The sequence below is a fragment of the Camarhynchus parvulus genome, chromosome 2 (genome assembly GCF_901933205.1).
Source record: "Camarhynchus parvulus chromosome 2, STF_HiC, whole genome shotgun sequence".
NCBI classification, from domain to species: Eukaryota; Metazoa; Chordata; class Aves; order Passeriformes; family Thraupidae; genus Camarhynchus; species Camarhynchus parvulus.
Window position 1 is genome coordinate 43,779,448 of NC_044572.1, and position 19,597 is coordinate 43,799,044.

Sequence of the window (19,597 nt, forward strand, 5' to 3'; positions counted from 1 at the left end):
CATGACAATATTATTTCTTTACTCTGACTGGAAGGATCTGTCCTCCCTGCACCCCTGAAAGGTTTCAAGGAGTTGAGAAACTGCAATAAGTAAGGCAGGATTCACATGAATGGCCTTCCTACAGCCTGCCCACAGAACGTCTTGGGCACTTCTGCAGGCAACACACATTTCCCTGGGAGCATTCTTAGCTCTAGCCTGATTATTCAGTCTTGTTGGAGACTCTATTGAGACAAAGCCTATTCAGAACTGAAAATCTCATTTATTTTTTAAAGAGACAGAGCTCAGGCCTCAAAGCCATGACATGACCTGTGAGGAGATGGCTGGGAAGGAGCCCAAGCATCTTCTCTGCCGCTATGAAGAGCACCACTGAAGTACTGTGATAACTCAAGGTGAAAGCATTGCACAAATATTTGCACAAATATTGTGGCACTCTTCCTCTAGGCTGCAATTCCTCTCCTAGCCCATTTTACTTTGTCATTCTGAAACAAAATATAGCATGTGGAAAACATTTGCCCATTACATTCTTAGCTGCCCATTTTTAAGAATCTTTTCTTTCACATATTTCAAAATAATTGAAGCACAGACAGAAGGTTAATCCAGTCATGGCAGGTGCACCAGCGTGCCATAAACCCCCAAAATCTGACCTCTGGTCTCCTTAATATCTCTCTGTTTTGCTGAGCTTCAATATTGCATTTACTGAAGCTCATTAGATTGTTATCTGATCCAGGATAATTCAAACAGGTCACTAATTTGATTATGAGATTGACAGGCAACATTCAAGCCCCTGAGAACTCTCCCCCAGGATGCAGGACTATCTGCTTGTACTCTGGTTGACAATTCACATATTTTCCTTACCATCTTTCTGGTTTCACACACTGAAAGAACCCCTTTCCCCACCTCACTAAAACCAACTCATCTTTCTATTGTATCCCCTAAAAAGTTATGTAAGGAGGGGATGTAAGGATCCCTTTAAACCTTATACAATCAGCCATCAAAAGCACAGTACTACCCTGAGGAAAGAATGGAGTGACACCCTGTGGTGTCTGGGCCAGTAACTCAGCCCCAGATGCACCTTCTTTCCATCCTTTTCACCTTTTTAATGTGTTGTTTGATAAAAGCCTCTTGATGATGTATTAAACATTTGGACTTCCAGGAATAAAACCACAAACAACAAAGAGAAGCAGTAAGAGTGTCCTGACCTTCCAAAGAGCAGTCACAGTTTGTTGGAACAGGAAGGAATGTAGGAAGTGTACACGTTCAACACAAGAGGAGTCTCCAGGAAAGCATAATTTTTAAAAGTTTTTTTTTAAACTGTCAAGTCAAAATGAAAGTGCAACGGACTTCCACAGGAGGGTGTGGTGTTTGAAGACAAAATGCAATGTGTCAGAGAAATTCTGATCACTTCACTGAGGCACATCTCAACTGCAGTACCTGCTACTCATCTGCTGACAAAAGGTTAGTTTTGTTTTAATCCTTACTGCTCTGTATATTGGATGATATCTACTTTGCATACATTAACTCTTAGTTAAGTTGGCTTTACAGAGATATATCATTTCACTAAGGCACGTCTCCTTTCCAGTATCAAAATTAGATTTGCTCAGTAGCAGGACAGAATACTGCTTAATTTATCAGAGGAAAAAAAATCGGTCTGTTTAAACTAGGGATATTAACTTAATTCACCATCATTCATACAATCCTACATGAAGTTTAAATACACAGAAACACTGAATTTTTATCTGACTGGAAGGCTGAAACAATTCTGCAAGAAAGCATGTAGTTGCAGATTTAATATATTTATTAGTATACCTCCTAGAAAACTACTTGAAAAACCAGCAGCTTCTGAGCTGTTCGGGTACTTGTGGGCAGTTTGTACGTGATAAAATTCCTTTCTGTCATATCACTCTGAGAAGCTCCAGCTGGAACACACAGTGCACCCACAGCAATCTGCTCCTGTAAGAAATTCCACGAGGGCATGGCTCCCTGTGTGGGATGGAGACTAAACAAAGCTTTTCCACCACTCTTCACGGGTGCCCGACTCCCACGGGACTGCTTGGCTGTTTGCAATGGGCCTGTTGCTCGTGTGCCTGAGAGACAGCACTACCAGGAAAGACAAATGTGAACAGGTATTGGAGCCAAAACATAACTGTGCTTCTAAGGGAGAAATGTCAACTGTGGCATTTTAGATAACTTTGTTTCTGTCATGAACTCAGGGCAGGCAAAAGCTTATCAGGCAGCTGAGCACAGAGTCACAGCCAAACTGCTTTGTCATACACAGACTTTTAAAGTTTGCCCTGAAATGTTCACTGGTTTGCTTTCAAGTAAATTTGCTAGTGATACAATTTGATTAAGTGTTCCTTGATGGGTTCTGTATTAAGTGTTTTAAGATCACAAGCAAATATTTTCATTTAACTTCTAATTTTCCTCAAATCTCAGCGAAGTGGATTAAACTGTTCTTGCTGCAGTTTCTCTTCTACTAAAAAAAATTAATAAAAAAGATTCTTTTACTGCTGATAACTAAATCTCTCCTCAAAGTATTATAAAGCTGCAAAAGATTACTGCTGCTGGAAAATCCTGTTGTCACAGCTTGTTAGGCATGGAACAGACATCCCTTTGCCAAAGTATTAAGTAGTGTGACTGTACTTTTCCATTCTGCATGTCTCATTAAAGATGACAATAAAGATAACAATAAAGAAAAAACTGCAAGACTTAAAAAGGAGTAATCCTTCTTTAAAGTTTGATGGGAAGTGTTTTGAAATGTTAACAGAATAATACAACAAAGTCATTAAAGATGGAGCCAAACCAATAGTTAATTTTAAATTAATACACTTTAAAAATCTGGCTAGGAGAATCACTGAAAAAAATCAAACAAAAAATTAATTTCTCTCTATTTATTTGGTTTGCATCCCTTATTATGAGATCAATCAGTAACTTATTTTTTCCTAGTAGACAGATATATTAAAAAAAAAACTTCAGGAGTTTAAATATTCATTTAAACTTCATTTAAACATTCATTTAAACAATTGTCTAAGAAACAGAAATGGTATTTGCATTTTTCTTTCAGGCTTGAAAGAGCCAAATTGTAGCTCTGGGACAGAATATCAGATAACAATCTGCTTCCAGCAACACTGACCTCAAATTCTAAACACTGCTATGATGCCAAAAGGGGAACATGTTTTTCATTCTCAGCTGATTTTTGCTACTGCTGCTAAGAAACCTTAGTCCCATTTATTCCAAGGAAACAGGGTACTGCAGGGCTGTATTTTACAACAGAGAGAATTTCAGCACATTAGTCAATGAACACAGTTACAGGAAAAGAAGAAAATAATGAAGGACACAAAACTTGCTTAAGATACAATCTGAAGATACAAATGCTTAAACTTCAACCCTAAGCTGGCAGTAAGAAGCCAGCCTCAGTGTTTACAAAGTAAATCTATCATGAGATCATACTTCAAAAACCAACAGAGTTTCTGAGCTGTTTGGGTACTTGTGGGTAGTTTGTATGTGACAAAATTCCTTTCTGTCATAACATCCTGAGAAGCTCCAGCTGTAAGATGCAATGTACCCACAGCAATCTGCTCCTGTAAGAAATTCCATGTGGGCATGACTTGCTGTGTGGGATAGAGACTAAATTAAGCTCGTTCTGCTGCTGTTCAGCAACAGACTCCCTCCTGTGCTTTTTGTAATGGGCATGTACAGTGTACCTGAGAAACAAACAAAAACACTCTCCCTGTACTACACTCATATCCAAAATTTGTCAGAATTTATGACAGCAGACAGCTGCTTGCCTCAGCTCTAATCTGCTCATATTCCTTATACACCCGATTGTAACAGCATTTACAGCCTTCAGCTGGTATTCCTTTGCTTTGCAGAGGCTGGAGAGAGGAAGGTGTAATTCCAACCCCAAACAGGTATAGACAGAGTTATGTGCAATGGAATATTGCCAAACATAACACAGTTGGAGCAATTAAAGCAACAATGGCTCCTCGACTCAAATGCAGAAATCAGTGAGGGGCACTCCAGGCATTATACAATCTCAAATGCTAAGGGTAAGGAAAGCATTTCAATCAAATCCATTTTACATGTATTGCCCACACTGATGTCCTCAGTTATCCTATTTCACGTGAGAATTTGAGATGGTCTGCTCTGCCTCTGTTACTGTCTAGCTCCACTTTGATTATTCACAAATGTATTCTGAATATCCAAGTTCCTTAAATTTGAGATGTATAAGCAGTCCTGAAGAAGGGTTTTAGGTTTCAACAGAAATTTTAGAACTTAAACCCAATATTATTTCTTTGGTGTTCCCTTCTCCCCACTTTTTTGTGTCTTGTAGCTTTGCCACGGTCTGAGATATGAATAACTCAACAGATTACTGGATTGAGGATGAGGAGGACGACCTCAACCCTCTTATAGATTACAATACCTATGAGCTTCTCTGTGAAAAAAGTGATGTGAGAAATTTCAGAAAATTATTCCTTCCAGTGTTCTATGCACTGGCTTTCACAGTTGGAGTGGCTGGAAACTCATTAGTGGTTGCAATTTATGCCTACTGCAAGAAACCCAAGACCAAGACAGACGTGTACATCATGCACCTCGCCATCGCTGATCTGCTCCTGCTCTTCACCCTCCCTTTCTGGGCTGCAAATGCAGTGCAGGGATGGGAACTTGGAAACCCCATGTGCAAGCTCACTTCTTCTCTGTACACCATGAATTTCAGCTCCAGCATGCTGTTCCTGGCCTGTATCAGTGTAGATAGATACAGGGCCACATCTGAATCCCAGGGCCATAGAAGAGTGGGCAAACACTGCAGTGTTACCTGCATCTGTGTCTGGCTGGCTGCCACTTTCCTCAGTATCCCAGAGCTGATATTTAATCAAGTCAAGAAACACAACGAGAGGAACGAATGCCTTCCCATATTTCCAATGAACATGGAAACATTCTTAAAATCAACCATTCAAATCCTGGAAATTATCCTGGAATTCCTGCTTCCTTTCCTAGTAATGCTAATCTGCTATTCTGCTACTGCTCGGGCAATCTTTAGGTCTGCAAATGTTAAGAAGTCCAGGCCTTTCAAGGTTCTGCTGGCAGTAGTGGCTACTTTCATTGTCACCCAGCTACCCTACAACATTGTGAAGCTGTGGCGAGCCATAGACATCATCTACATGTTGGTTACAGACTGCCAGGCCAGTAAAACCATGGATGTGGCACTCCAGGTCACCAAGAGCATTGCTCTGTTCCACGCCTGCCTCAACCCTCTCCTCTATGCCTTCCTGGGTGCCTCTTTCAAAATGCACATCATGAAAATTGCAAAAAATTACGGGTACTGGAGAAGGCAGCAGCAGAATGAAGAAATTTCTATGAATTATGAAGACCCTACTGAAGAAACAATCAGTTTCACTATATAGGCCCTGAATTGTTTCCATCATCTTATATAACCAAGGAAATTGTTTACTAATTCCAGGGGTATTGCTTCTACAGGTGTTTCTCTGCAAGTCAGCTTTCAGATGAATTTCTGAACCTGCCAAGACACCACTAAGCACTTCAAAGTGGAATGTGTTTATTGGAATCAAGCAAGACCTGAATACTGAAACCCCTAGAAACTACCCGAGATATTTACTAAACAACATCAAAGAACTCAAACAAAAAAAAGCGCCACAACAAAACCCAGACACCTAAAAACACCCCCAAGATTTAAATTTCCAAGTGTCACAGTACTAGGCAATTAAGCAACTATGTAATGAACAACCTGCACACATCTAAGCATGTGATTAAAACAGAGAAAAAAACACATCACCAATCAAGCAACAGGAACCTTTGTACCAGAAGTTAATAATCTTGTGTTTCTCCAACTATTTTATAAAACTTTATAACATTTGCCTAACAGTTCAGCTCCATTTCTCAACTATCATTTCATAGATAACCTTGCAGATTGAAATGAAGTATAAGCTTATGGCTGAGAATTGAGAGGGAGAAAGAGGGGGGAAAGCCATTTTCTATGCATTTCTGCAAATATATAGCAGCAACAACATCCTCCACAAAAACACTCCAGCAACTCCATTTCTATAACTACAGGAAAAATGACCTTTCATCTCTTCTCTTCTGCTCAGCCTAATCTTCAACCAGTGCTCGAAGGGTGGCTGGTATACTCTAGAATGTTATAAATCTATTAAAAGGTTCAGGTAATCCTCAGATACAAGGCCTGGATTTTTTTATTTAGAATTGTTAAAATTAATCAAGCACTGCAATAACTGCATCTGCTAAAATCTATGAATATATAATAAAATCAAAGAATAGAAAAAGTGCACTGGCTTTTGTTTTTTCTTATCTTTATTTTTGTTTTGTTTTAGTAGGTACCACTAACATCTCTCATCATAGGCATTTACCAACCAGCAAATGGGAAAGGCCTTGCTTGACAGAAGAGAGAGCTTCCCATTCCATATGGAGCTCATGGATTTACAATTTTTACAAAGAGAGGTACCAAGGCCACCCCCTGCCACAGCGTTGGCAGGGGTTCCAGGAAAACAGCAGTTTTCCTTGAGTCACTGGAAGCATTTCAAATGTACTGGCATGCTAGCTTAGCTTTCAAAATGAAGAAGTGGCGTTACAGCATTCTGTCCTTGTCTTCAAACATCCTGTGGGCTCTGACAAAATGTCTCATCTACAGATTAGGAAAGCCAACAAGAATCTCTCATTTATAGATACTGTTCCTAGCTACACAATTATGGACTGGAACAAAAAGCTCTAAAATAACAGACAAGAAGCAACAGTAGCATAAACAAGACATGAGCCTCTTCTCCCTGTTTGGATGACAAAAGCTTACAGAATGTCTGCCCAGAATGTTTTGAGAAATACTAGGGTGTGAACAGATAAGTCAGAAGTGCTTGACAGGTTTTCTACACATACACCATAAATCTGACCTATTTAAGCCACACTGGATTTACTGTAGACATGCAGAACATAATAAGAAACCCCACTTCCATGAAGTAACTGACTCCTTGCATGTGTGATTTATGACTTGTCTTCATAAATACAGAGTGACATTCTGACCAGACTGCCAGGCTTCTGGAATTCCCACACATCCAAGGTTTTAATGTCCCAAAAGTTAAAAAACCCTAACCAAAACCAAAACCAACAACAACAAAAAAATACCTTCCCAGCCAGGCAGAAAGAGAGACTAATACAGACCCGAATGAACACGTTTCTCAAACTTCTTGGGATTGCAGTGCCTTTTATGCATCTGTCTTTATGCAAATCTGACTGCACTCTTTGTATTTACTAAAAATAAGACAAACCAAATAATGCTGTCTTATGTTTACTCTCCTTTTTATAATTCACATAATATTATTTTGTGTATGTGACTCCCCTAAAACTTTCTTGTTTTATGAATATTATTTTGTGTGTGTGACCTCCTAAAGCTTTCTCAATTACTTCCTCAGGGACTGCAATGCATAGCTGGGAGACAGTGACCCAGAGCAAAGGCTAAAAAGCCAGCAGTTAAGCAACACTCTTAGGTCAGGAGACAAGATTCCATGCCTCTTTTTGCTGCCAGTTTTACAGGAGTAGAACAGAGAGAGAGATCTATCTTCTGGTGACTCCAAATATTGCACAAGCATGTATCAGCAGCTAGCTGTCATAACTGTGTACATAAATGAAACATTCAAGTTTAACAACTCGGTTTATTTACTTGGATTCCAAACTCCTAGGGAATGATGACTCTCAAGTCATTGTCACACGTTTTGGCAAAAACAGTAACAGTACTAAAATATCAGGGACAGTTGCCACTTATAGTACAATGCATTGATTTTACTGGGAATTATAACAAAGAAATTTCCTTTAGTATTCAGTCCAACAGCATCACAGGCTACTTTAAAAGCAGCCATGTTTTACTCTAGCCACATGGTACTCTCAAGCCTCTCACACAAGCTGCTAAGGACATCTTCATGAAAACAAAGCCATAAATGTGTAATTTGACTGATAGAAAGAGATAATGTTTAAAGAATATAGCAGCATTCACTCTGTGAACAAAATTCAGAGGTCCCAAAGAGGGCCCAAATCCCCAAACTGGACTTGAATCTTGGACTTTGGTTCACAGAACAAAAGCTCAATTCAGCTCCTTCTGCTGCTTTACATTCTATTGCCTTTACTCAAGAGAAGACAAATTTTCATCTCAGAAATGGAGCACAATAACTTTTGTTTTAATAGTTCTTGGAAAAAATTCTACCTTAGCCATTCTTATTTAGGTTTCCACACTTACCACTGCTCCACCACTTCTTGCCATTGATCACATAGCTGCTCCCATCTCGCTCAATGGTGCATTGCATATTGGTGGCATCACTTGAAGCCACATCAGGTTCTGTGTCAAAGGAAGAAAACAAACCACCAGATTAAATATAAAGGTTATACAACCTTCACAAATATAGGGCTCTGGATACACCATTAAAAGTTTTGCTCCCAGTAGAAAAACTCTTTGAAGACCCTCACAGCTGGTGGTCAAAAGAATTGCTGTTTTCCAACAATCTGTTATTCACAGCCAGTTTAAATGTATTTGTCCTTGGGCTTGGACCACCCTTTACAATCAGCCTTCTTCCTTTGCTTCTCTTTTAAAATCCTTTATCCTTCCATTGTGCTTACAGGTAACAGTCATATTTCTCGTCAGCCTGTTTTCTCCTCCTGGGTTCTTCCCAAGCGAAAATAGAGATCGAAAATAATTTTGTGGTTGTGTAAGAAATACACTACATGAAGTTGTCAACAAAATGTCATCAACGATTTTTTGGAACAGGAAAGATTCATTCTCTCTCCTTTCACTGTTACATCTTTTTATAGGCCATCTACTTTAAAACTAAAGTATCTATCTCCTCTTGGGAAACAGTGAAACAGAATTTGGAAAGTAAGTGTTTGCAAGGCTGAGTTCTCTTGATTCCATCTGACACAGGAGGATCAAGATTTTGACATCACGTGTTCCAAAAGCTACCTTCCAGAGATGCTGAATGCTACAAGCTTCCAGGAGCAAAACTAAATACAATGCTGAGCTATGGACATAAAGCAAGTTATTTCTGGATAATATCTTAAAAAAAAAAATCTATGAGACTGCAAAACCATACAACTTTAATCACAATAATCATACTTGGACTCAATTGTGCGTGTCTAGAGAACTCCACAGCACACTACAAGGAAGGATAAGCTCTATTGTAAACCTGTTTGGTACTATAAATTTTATTTTACTAGTACAAAAATGAAGCTAAAAATACATAGAAAGCAAATACTAATTATTGTAACCATGAACATTGGCAACTACCACGGAAGGCACCAAGGCTGCTCCAGTTTGCATTCACACCTCATAGATGATTTTATATTCAAGCACATTCACTGATACTGAATTAGTACAGAAATGTCCACTGTAACACAGAATTTGCAGTTTTCTACTTTTCCCCGCATACACCATGTGAATTTTCAACCAATTAGCTCTAACTTTCTTCTGGAGAAAAACTTACCTGTCATGCAGAAGCAAGAACTAATCTTCCCTTCTAGGAGAGGCTCCAGCCACTCTTTCTTTTGCTCTTCAGTGCCATACATGTGGAGGACCTCCATGTTTCCTGTGTCTGTAAGAAATCAGCAGTCATGATTACTGCTCAAGACACACAGCCTGTAAGGTGTGAGACACCCAGCTTTTTAATGCTCCAGTGCCATAGTTTTGGGATTAAACCAGGGTTGCTAACCTGGTGCGTGACAGTTGAAAACCTCAGGAGCAATAATGGATCTCCCTGTCTCCTCAGCTATTAGGGCATAGTCAAGCTGGCTGAGACCACTGATATCTGGGAGGAAAAGGTTCCACAGACCTTCTGCTTTGGCCAGTTCCTGTCACAAGAATCAACAGAAAAAACATCAGCTATAAGTCATAAAAAAAAAAAAACATTCTGGTTTGCAACTCATTTTTTTTCTCCTGCCTACCCTACTGTCCAATGTATCTGATGGTTTTTGCAGTAGCTTTTCTGAAATTGTAGGTTCAGTCTTCGATTTAAAGTTCAGATATACCCTCTCAGACCTCATTTTGTTTTTCTTCTCTCTCATTTGTTTTCTCACTTTTTCCATACTTCCCTCTTCCTTTGTTTTAACTGTTCCTCATATTGTTTCTTTCCATGTAAAGTAACTTCTCTGACAGGATACACCAACCACTCTTATCCTCTGTGTCTGTGCTCTTTTACTGCTAGAGTGCTAAAAATACTTGTTATCCCATACCTTCAGTCTCTCCAGCAGTGGTGGTTTCTTCCATTTGTCCTCAGCACTTCTATGTTCAGTATAATATTTTACCATTTCCTTAGAGAAACAAAATAAAAGATGCTGTTTAAATTAAGAACACATGTAACACACAAATAATAATACATCTCTTCCAGATCTATGACCCAAGGAACCAAGTAAAAAATATTCAACACAGGTTTACATTATATAGTTGGCTGCATTATAAAATTAAATATATAATTGAAAGTTCAACTGCAATCTATTCATTCTGCAAGACTTTAAATATCAGATGACCCCAATCAGTACATTAACTACTATTTGGGATGGTTTAAAGGATGTGATGGAGATAGTATCCTAGGAAGTAAGCATTTTCTGGAGATAAAAGTACCTATTACCAACAGTACACAAACCCAAGAGGCAAAAACCCAAAAGTAAAACAACAAATAAAAGCCTGATGCACTGACAGTTAAGATTCAGACAGATAACCCAGCTAATCTTTTCTTAACTGTGAGAAAAAAAAAAGCATTTTCTCTTCCTGTCAAAATAATTCCTTAACAGATAATGTAAGCAGTCATTTCAAGCACCAGTCATTAGTTTTAAGTGAACCTCTAAATTCAGTAATCTTAGTATTTTCACAAACATGTTTTAGTGAGGCATAAAACTTCAAACCTCACCCAGACTGAGTTATAAAATGAATAAAAATAGTGCCCAATTCTGAAAATGACACAATAAAGACAAATGGCCAAGTAGAATTCACAAGTCCTGATTCACAACCCCTGTTACCAGAAATAACATCCAAGCACAACACAGCTCATCTGAAAAACTTGCAATTTTTTTTTGTGGTTCATTTGTTTTTTAAAGCAAATATTTTAATTATTGCAAGGCTTTCTTGGAAAATCCAAAACTACAATCCCAACTTAGTCACAGAGATACTTTTTAAGAAACTTTGCACATCAAGAGCTACTGCCCTCAACCCTTCCTTGTGATAGGTAGATGTATTCATTAAACGTTTAGATTAAGATGTTTTCTGCATTTCTGCCTGACTTGAGAAAAACATAATTCAGAAAGCAAAAACAACAAATTCTGCATCAAAAGCCATCTGTACTTCCACGAGGCTAAAAGCTGAACCAACTTTCTATGTGGAAATTCCTAACCCTCCTAGGACATGAAGTAAACTACTAATTTTCTCTTCTACTAACTATGGACTTTGTGTATATTTCATTATCTGATTTCAAACTTTCATTGGTATTAGATATATTCAGGAATGAGGCTATTCTGACACATTATGCAATCCCATTTTCTGTCACAGCCTAAAAAGCAAGAAACAGAAAAATGCATCTTCATATGGTAAAAATCAGCAGTTTCTATTTTTAAATAGGTGTCTTTCGATTCAGTATCTAAGAGTTCTAGGTTGTTGTTAGCCTAACAAGTCTTCTGGCAACTTCCTCTAAAAGGTAACTTTCTAAAAAGAGAAGGTTTTACACTTCAAAATTTTAAAAAATAACTCTTTAATTAACAATGCACACAACATTTTAATGTTGTATTTTAATCCTGAAAAGAAATAATGCAGTCTATAATGATTTCTGATAATATTTTGTAATGTCACAATCATTACTGCATGAAAATCGGGCTGCTTTGGAAAAAAAACCAAACCAGGAAGACATGACTTCTATACATATTTTTACATTTTTATAACATCTAGTCAGAAAATGTTCCTTTACAAACAGGTTGATGAAAAGCTTTTACCTTCTCAGCTGGATAAATGTGCTGCTTCATGAACTGCTTAACCTTCAGCAAAATTTCTTGGCCTTTCCTGCTTTGATGGAAGAGCTCTCCAGAAGTGCTGCACTGTGTGCTGCTGAAGGATGACCTAGGGAAGAACATTCAATCCAATAACAAGACCAGTTTTTCCCTCATAGTAACATAAGCTGACTTAGACAGGCATTTAAATAAATGAAGATGTTGGAAAAGCTTTGCCTTGCCTTTGACCAGTAGTCTAGACCACTCTTACCTTTTTGAGAGCTCTAATCCTCTTTCTGCCAAAGGCTCCACAAGCTTTGCAAATTCATGACTATTCTCTGCAGAAGCATTTCCAATAAGATACCTGGCATACACACCCTAAAACCAAAAGAAAACTCTATATGGTATAATTATGCACTTAAAATTGTCTATTTAACACACTGGTGATTTCTTCAGATATAAAAGTAACACTTAAATGCATATGGTCTTAAAAGGAAAAGATATCTTACCGGGATTAGCATATCTTACTGGGATATGCTAATAATTGGTTTTTGTACATATCTGATATAATGGAGATGCTTGCTGCACAAGAGTTAAAACCATACCCCAGCTAAACCAAACGAAAGGCAAATCACAAAAAGTAGCAGTGGAAAAGTAAAAAATAAAAAAGAAAAGATAAATGTCTGCACATGATATGGAAAACAAGCCCAGCCTGTCCCTCAAGCCAACTGACAACAGCATAGACATACAATTATTATCCATAACTAAATGAACTACCCACAAACACACAAGGTATGTGGCATTTCAGCAAATGTGAGGGTATTACCTGGGCTATGCCTGCCATTTTAAAATAGGACAAAGCAAGAAAAAAGTTCAAGTTGGGTAAAGTAGTGGAAATACACCGGCAGCGGCAGTAAATGGAAACCAGTTCTTCAAAGGAAGGAGTTTCTACAAAAATAAAAAAAAAACCAACAGTTTTTTTTAGAATACTCAACTTTTTCTATTATTTTTCCCCACTTTATTCTTCAAACATTTGTGCAGTTTTTAAACTTTATGAGGTATTTCTTTTACATAGTAAATATATGATTTATCATTTCTCATGACATAACTGTGATATGGAGAGACCAAAGGAAGTAGGAATTGCCAGAATTTCAGATAACCATAATATTTCCTGCTGCCCTTTGTTTCCACTCCAGTCAGGCAAATAATTTGACCTGGGGGAAAAAAGGCTTTTTAAAAAAAATAAATTATATCTTTACATTTACATTTCTTTTTTCTTCCATTATCTCTCAGAAAGGTTCAAAATAAGGTTTTACAGAAGTAGCATGTTGTAGCTTAGACAAAGCTGGATAGAAAAAAAGTATCTAAAGCCTCACTATCAGTATGTTTACTACAACAAAAAAAAATATGGAAAAGTCCTTTACAAATGCAAAACTATATGCTTGTGAATTTACCATTTAATTCCTACAACATTTCAAATAGAAATCAAGCCTAGGATTTGTTTCAAGAAAAAGATTAGCTTCATACCTATGGTGTCTTTGAAACCCAATATAGAGCCTTGACCTAAGTTCTTAACAGATGTAGGCCAAAAGTAGAAGTGAGTGGCATATGCTAAATCTGCTAAAGGATGACCAGTAGTTGAAAGTTCCCAGTCCAGTACTGCCAAAACACGAGCCTTAAATAAAAAATAAAAACCTCAAGTGAGTGCTAGAAGACATGTTCTCTCCATCCACAAATGCACAACCCACTCAATATCCAAGTGTTTTATTTGGTTACTATATGTTTAAAAATAAAAACATACACTCTAGCTCTCAACAGCAGAGTTCCTTTTGGCACTATCTAAAGATCTGCAGAAAATTAACATTCACACAGAGACAGAAAGCCAGGCATTTTTCCAAAGAAAATCTCATTTAAATCTACATTTTTGAATAGTGTTCTGTCAGAAACTTCCAAACTCTTCTAGTATAAAAGATGATTGAATTACAATATCCTAAAGAACAGCAGTACTGAGAGCTGTGTTTCTTCCCCAGTCCTGTTCCGCAGTCCTTTAGCACAGAAATTCACACAGGCCATGCACCAGAAAACCTAATTTATCACAACACTGTCCATAGATTAACACTTCTGTGAGGAACTGTATTTCTTAAACAGGAAGTCAATCACTGCCCAGAGTGAGTCTCTGCTGCAATCCTTGCAATGGTCATCAGCTGGGTGGTCTGAGACTCCCCACAGTGTCATTCTGCTAAGTTCCTATAATCCAGCTGTCCTGTCAACCTAAATGACCCCTCCAGCCTACTCATGATCCATGGCTACTTGAAATATGTGGAAAAGTCTTTCCTACATGGTCAGTGCTGCATATTCAGGAACAATTTCTACAGATGACTTAAAATTACCTATGTACAACTTGATAAATTCCTTCAGTTCTTTCAGGAACAGCTGGAAGTGTCCCCAGGACAGTCGAATTCCCTGCTCAGGGAATCAATCAGCACATTTAAGCCTATAAATCATATCTGTCAACTAATCTATCCACAAAATCTCTAGGAATCTCTGGGATCTGTTTCTTTGTCATGAAGCATGAATTGCAGTCATGGTCACAAGTTCCAGGCATGTCCTCTGGTCACAACTCAGCAGGTAGCACAGAAAAAAGTAGTGAAAATGAAACTGTATTGATATAGGTAGCACATATTTATTTCCATAAACTAGAAACAAACAAACAAAAAAAAAAATCTTTTTTTTTTCCTCTAAAGATGAATGGGGAACTTTCAGAGTCTCTGTGATCTACACGTGCTCCATAACTAAACAGCTTTGGCAGATTTTCCTTTGCTTCACTAGCGTCATGTATCATACATTCAGCTCCTGCTCCAAAAGCCCTTGTTGTTAACTGAAGCCATAAAATGGACATCAGTGGGTTTTAGATCAGATGCTTATGTAGCTCCATGAAGCGAGCCTTCAGCTGCACTGAATCCAATAGGATCTATGCATATAAAATGCTTTGTTCCTGAACTTAGAAGCAGGGACTAAAATGAATGAATGGAGTATCTCTCGAGGACAGGTTGGATGGGGTTCTGAGCAACCTGGTCTAGTAAAAGGTGTCCCTGCCCACAGCCAAGGGGTTGGAAATAAAGGATCTTTTAAGGTCTCTTCCACTCCAAACCATTCTATGATTTTGTGATTCCATTGATTCTATCTAGCTCCTGCAATGAAAGCCAGGACTGTATTAGGTACCTAAACACCTTACACAGAGTATAGAGAAGAGTTCAGTTTTCTACAGTTTCTTTCAAAGGTGTTTCATGCTCAAAAATAATCCACATATAAGCGTCCTATTACATGATAGGTGTACAAACAAATGGGGGCCAAAACCTACTAAATGTACAAAAAAAATTCAAATACCTCTGTTGGGTGGAAGATGATGCTATCTATTCTGATAGGTGTACAAACAAATGGAAGGCCAAAACCTACTACATGTACAAATACATTTCAAATACCTCTGTTGGGTGGAAGATGATGTTATCTATTCTAAAGTCCCCATGAATCAGTGTTTCTTCATTATCATCAGGTGGCAAGTTGTTTGCTAACCACTCAGCCAGCTTGTTCATGGCAGGAATATCTGTATGAGCAGCTGCATCATACTGTTTTTTCCAAGTTGATACCTTAAAAATACAAACACTACAACAGATTTTTCAGTTGATTCACAAGTTTTTCAAAAGTACAAAATTTTGAAGAACATGCTTCTGGGCTTTGGCTATCACCATGTTTCTTGAAAATTCAGTAAAACCCAGTACCTCTGCATTTGCAAATGTGAACTGAGATATCAACAGATGAAATGAAGACTACATCTACTTCAATCCTATTTACATAGCCCAAATCTAGTGTTATTCCAAAAGCAAGCTTGTTATCTTTCCCTAAGTACAGCATTACAGAATCAATCTGAATGTAGTAGTGGCTTCAGATTGTGCACAATTCATTGAACTAAGTGAAGTTTTAATAGCTAAAAATACAATCATTAATAATTAACAATTTAGCTTGCAAATCAAATAAGCATTCAAAGACCAGACAAAACAAGAGAACGTTAAGAGCTATACCTGTCTTTTGCAGTATCCTGGTCCTCTACCGTATCCTTGGAGACCCAATGACTGCAAGTCAAAGGAGTGCAACAGGGCCAGAGTTTCTATCATTGCAAGATACAGAGCAGAACGCTCTGCTGGGCCCACCTCAGGCAGGGAGATGTCTCGGAAAATGCGACCCTAGAAATACCATAAATCAGGTATTTGGTGGGACACACACATCAGATGAAAAGAAGTAAAGCTATACATTCCACAACCAAAACCAAATGTAGTGAACCAATGCTCCCTATGCAATCAAAAATTCCTTCCTTATTTATTTCGTTCCTCACCCAGGGCCAATGAAGGGATTCATGGTAAACCCAGGTCATTAGTATATAGTGCATCTGTAAATGAAATTCTGAATTAGAGCACTCAATCCAGGTATCCTCAAGCTTGAAAGTATCAGGAAAAACAATGTTACTGTATTGTCTCTAAAAAGCTAAGTTGCAGAAAAAATACCAATGAAGACCCCAGGGGAAAAGGAGAAGCAGGCAGGGTAATGAGTGGGTTATGGGTACAAAGACTCAAACAATCCAAAGAAATTCACTTGTTTTTCTCCTTAAGAGCAGGAGAATACATTTAGAAGATGGGTTTGTTGTTCTATTTTCACAATTATCTGTTAAAAACATAGCAGTGCTGACCATCATAGAATGGACAGACCATACATTTACATACTTAGAAATGTAACAAGGTTTCTTTTTAAGGTATCACTTTGCTCTAATCAAAACCAGTAAAATCCTCCATCTTTGACATAAGAAGTCTGTTTCAAATTTGTCACAACCCTTACATTCTATTACCTTTGATTTATAGTTTTTGCAGGAAGGTTAACCTAATCTTCAGAAACTGGTGTACAAACTTACATTTCTAATTTTCCAGTGAACCTGATGACAGAATAGGATGCAATGAAAAGGAAAAGGCCTGAATTCAACTCCTCCTCCCAGAGGATAAAAAAAAAGAAAAAGACACAATACAACAGACATGCTCAAAATCACCAAAATCTAAAAAAAGTGTATCAATTCAGCTACAGCACCCCCAGAGTGGTGGACCACAGACAGAGATATGCTGTGTTCTTTCTGAAACTAATGTCTGAACTGGAATCCTGCTTTGTTTTCAAGAACAGGTGATTGCATGTCAGCTCCTATCTCCAATACTAAAAAGCCTCCAGGATGTCCAAAGATTCATTTTACAGACTGATTTTTTTCCCTCTGACTTGTGCATGCTTTTCACAGAAGCAATATTGCCTCATTTGAAGATACCTTCAAGAGCTCAAACAAGAACAAGAGGTTAAACACTGAGCTAAAAAATTCAACAAAGTGTGAAATAAGCCCTGGAGAAGCTGAAATCTGTGAGAATCACTGACAGCTAACATTTCTTCAAAACACTAGAAGATTACTTACTCTCATATCACAAAACTGTGCTGAGCAAGGCTCTAACAGAAAAGTTTTAGACAACTTAAAAGCAGCTTGCAGTAGGGAGAAGGAAAGAATCTTTCACACAAGAGGACCAACCTGCACATGCTGCATTACATAAAACTCCGTTCCAATGATAGAAATGTCACTGCAATACAAAAGGGGCTCAGGCACTGGAAACCCAGCTGAAAATAAGGCTTTCTGCACACGGTATTCTCTATCCACCTGAGGAAGACACAGAAATTTAGGGTCAATTAAAACCTCCCAAACATAAATGAACACAGTGAATCCTCTTGAATGTTTAATTATATGTAGAGCACAGAACATGGGAAATAATGCAGCAACTCACTGCATTTCTGGACACATTCATCAGTGTGCTGGACCATCATGTATAGACCCTGGTCACCTGCAAAACAGAGTGTTTGGAGCTCAGTGAAGAATGTTACTTACCTTGTGTGCTCCAGGTAAAAGAGGACCATGGGGCTTTTTCCTGAGCACAAAAGCCTGCCCACCCTTCTGAAGGTAAAAGGTTGGGTTTGACTGGCCTGAACTGCAAAGAGAAAGATTATAATTACTCAAAATTCAAGTACTTACAAATTTGTAATCTTCTAACAGAAATGATACTTGCAAAATGCATTGTGACTTGATCTGAACAAAATGGCAGGATGGAGGAAAGCATCTTCTCCAGAGCTGTTTTGTGTTGTGGCTTTTTTCCAAATCTAGACAGGCTGCCCAGAGAAGTTGTGGATGCCCCATCTCTGAAAGTGTTCAAGCCCAGGCTGAATGGGGCTCTAAACAACCTGGTCTAGAGAAAGGTGTCCCTGTCCATGGCAAGGGGATTAGAACTAGATGATCTTTAAGGTCCCTTCCAGCCCAAACCACTCTTTGATTCTACTCTATGACTAAATTACTGATTATTGTAGTACCAAGCCCCATTGTTTGCCAGCCTGATTATCACATCCAAAGATAATGCTTAAGGTACAGCCTATAGGAGATGTAAAATTTTAAAGAATGCATGTTGAAGTCACAAAGAAAATCAGAGATTTCAATCACGTGCAACAGAGAAAGACAACCCAGTTAAACCCTTCATAACACCTTGTCTATCACATTCTAATCAAACTCATTGATCCTTATTTTCCTCAAGGCTCATTGATCCTTGTTTTCCTCAAGTGTTAATCTCCATGCTTTTCTCTCCTTATACTTGTTCATTTTTAAGATGTATTCTAACCTAGACCAATAAACAATTAGACAACTATTGGAAAATAAAAATCAAATTAACTTTTGCCATCATTCCTCCCATTACGTTTCCATTCTCCCTAAAGCAGTTAGGGCACAGTTTGCAATAGTTTAAAAAGTTTGACTGACAATACTCTGCCTGGAACAAAACAAATTTAGGCCAGCTGAAGCCTTGAACTGTAATTACAAGACCAAAAAGTAAAAGCATTAGTATTTACAAAATTTTAGCAGATTTTACTATTAGCTACTCTCCTAAGGCCCCTCCTAAAGTCTTCTCAGCTGAAGAAGATAAGGGCGGATTGAATGAATTAATGTTTTATATTTACATCAGAAGACTGATAAATTGTTCACTGCTTCTTAGTGTCAGCTGCAGATAAGTTAGTCAAGGTCATGCCTACAAAGGAATTACTCCTTATTTTTAGAAAAACTTTACTTCTAATAGTTAGTTCCTGACATGAAGTTGTGCGGCCACACCACTGATTTGCTGAATGCAAACGAGCTCAGTGCTCTGTGGAACAGAGGCTTTTTGGTGTAGCACCTCCCTGGCACACTGCATGATGTTCCCCGGGCAGTAACAGGAATCCCAGCTCATCCTAACGCTACTCTCGTGCATTTGCTTACCTGGTGACAGCCTAACGCTTTTACCATTGATCTCTTAAACCATGTGCGTGCTTCTGAGCATTACTATTTGCTGTGCAATTAAAGATGGAGCAGATCAATTGTGGTTTATGTGTAGGCAATAAAACAATCGTGGGTGTACTCTGAGGACAGCGGGAAGCCCACCCAACACACAGCCCGCCCACAGACGGCCACAGGCTGAGTGTGACAAAGGTCACTTTGGCCGCCACAGCGAACTTTGCCTTCTCCAGCAGCTCAAGG

At 38.3% G+C, this 19,597-nt stretch overlaps 2 protein-coding genes across 2 annotated transcripts in view; one reads left to right on the forward strand and one right to left on the reverse strand.

The window, feature by feature from the left end:
• Window positions 1-19,597, reverse strand: part of ACAD11 (acyl-CoA dehydrogenase family member 11) — a 29,282-nt gene that overhangs the window by 9,132 nt on the left and 553 nt on the right. Inside the window, exons 2-13 of the mRNA XM_030969622.1 lie at window positions 17,933-18,032; window positions 17,582-17,707; window positions 16,053-16,214; window positions 15,456-15,620; window positions 13,501-13,648; window positions 12,800-12,921; window positions 12,245-12,351; window positions 11,980-12,103; window positions 10,234-10,311; window positions 9,714-9,852; window positions 9,489-9,596; window positions 8,252-8,350 (exon numbers count right to left, since the gene is read on the reverse strand). Coding sequence (XP_030825482.1) covers window positions 8,252-8,350; window positions 9,489-9,596; window positions 9,714-9,852; window positions 10,234-10,311; window positions 11,980-12,103; window positions 12,245-12,351; window positions 12,800-12,921; window positions 13,501-13,648; window positions 15,456-15,620; window positions 16,053-16,214; window positions 17,582-17,707; window positions 17,933-18,032 — 1,478 coding nt within the window. The remainder of the gene's footprint in view (window positions 1-8,251; window positions 8,351-9,488; window positions 9,597-9,713; window positions 9,853-10,233; window positions 10,312-11,979; window positions 12,104-12,244; window positions 12,352-12,799; window positions 12,922-13,500; window positions 13,649-15,455; window positions 15,621-16,052; window positions 16,215-17,581; window positions 17,708-17,932; window positions 18,033-19,597) is intronic.
• ACKR4 (atypical chemokine receptor 4) lies at window positions 1,304-5,522 on the forward strand. The gene is given in 2 exon segments (XM_030969648.1): window positions 1,304-1,455; window positions 4,331-5,522. Coding segments are annotated over 2 exon segments (1,149 nt in total). The 5' UTR covers window positions 1,304-1,378; the 3' UTR covers window positions 5,403-5,522.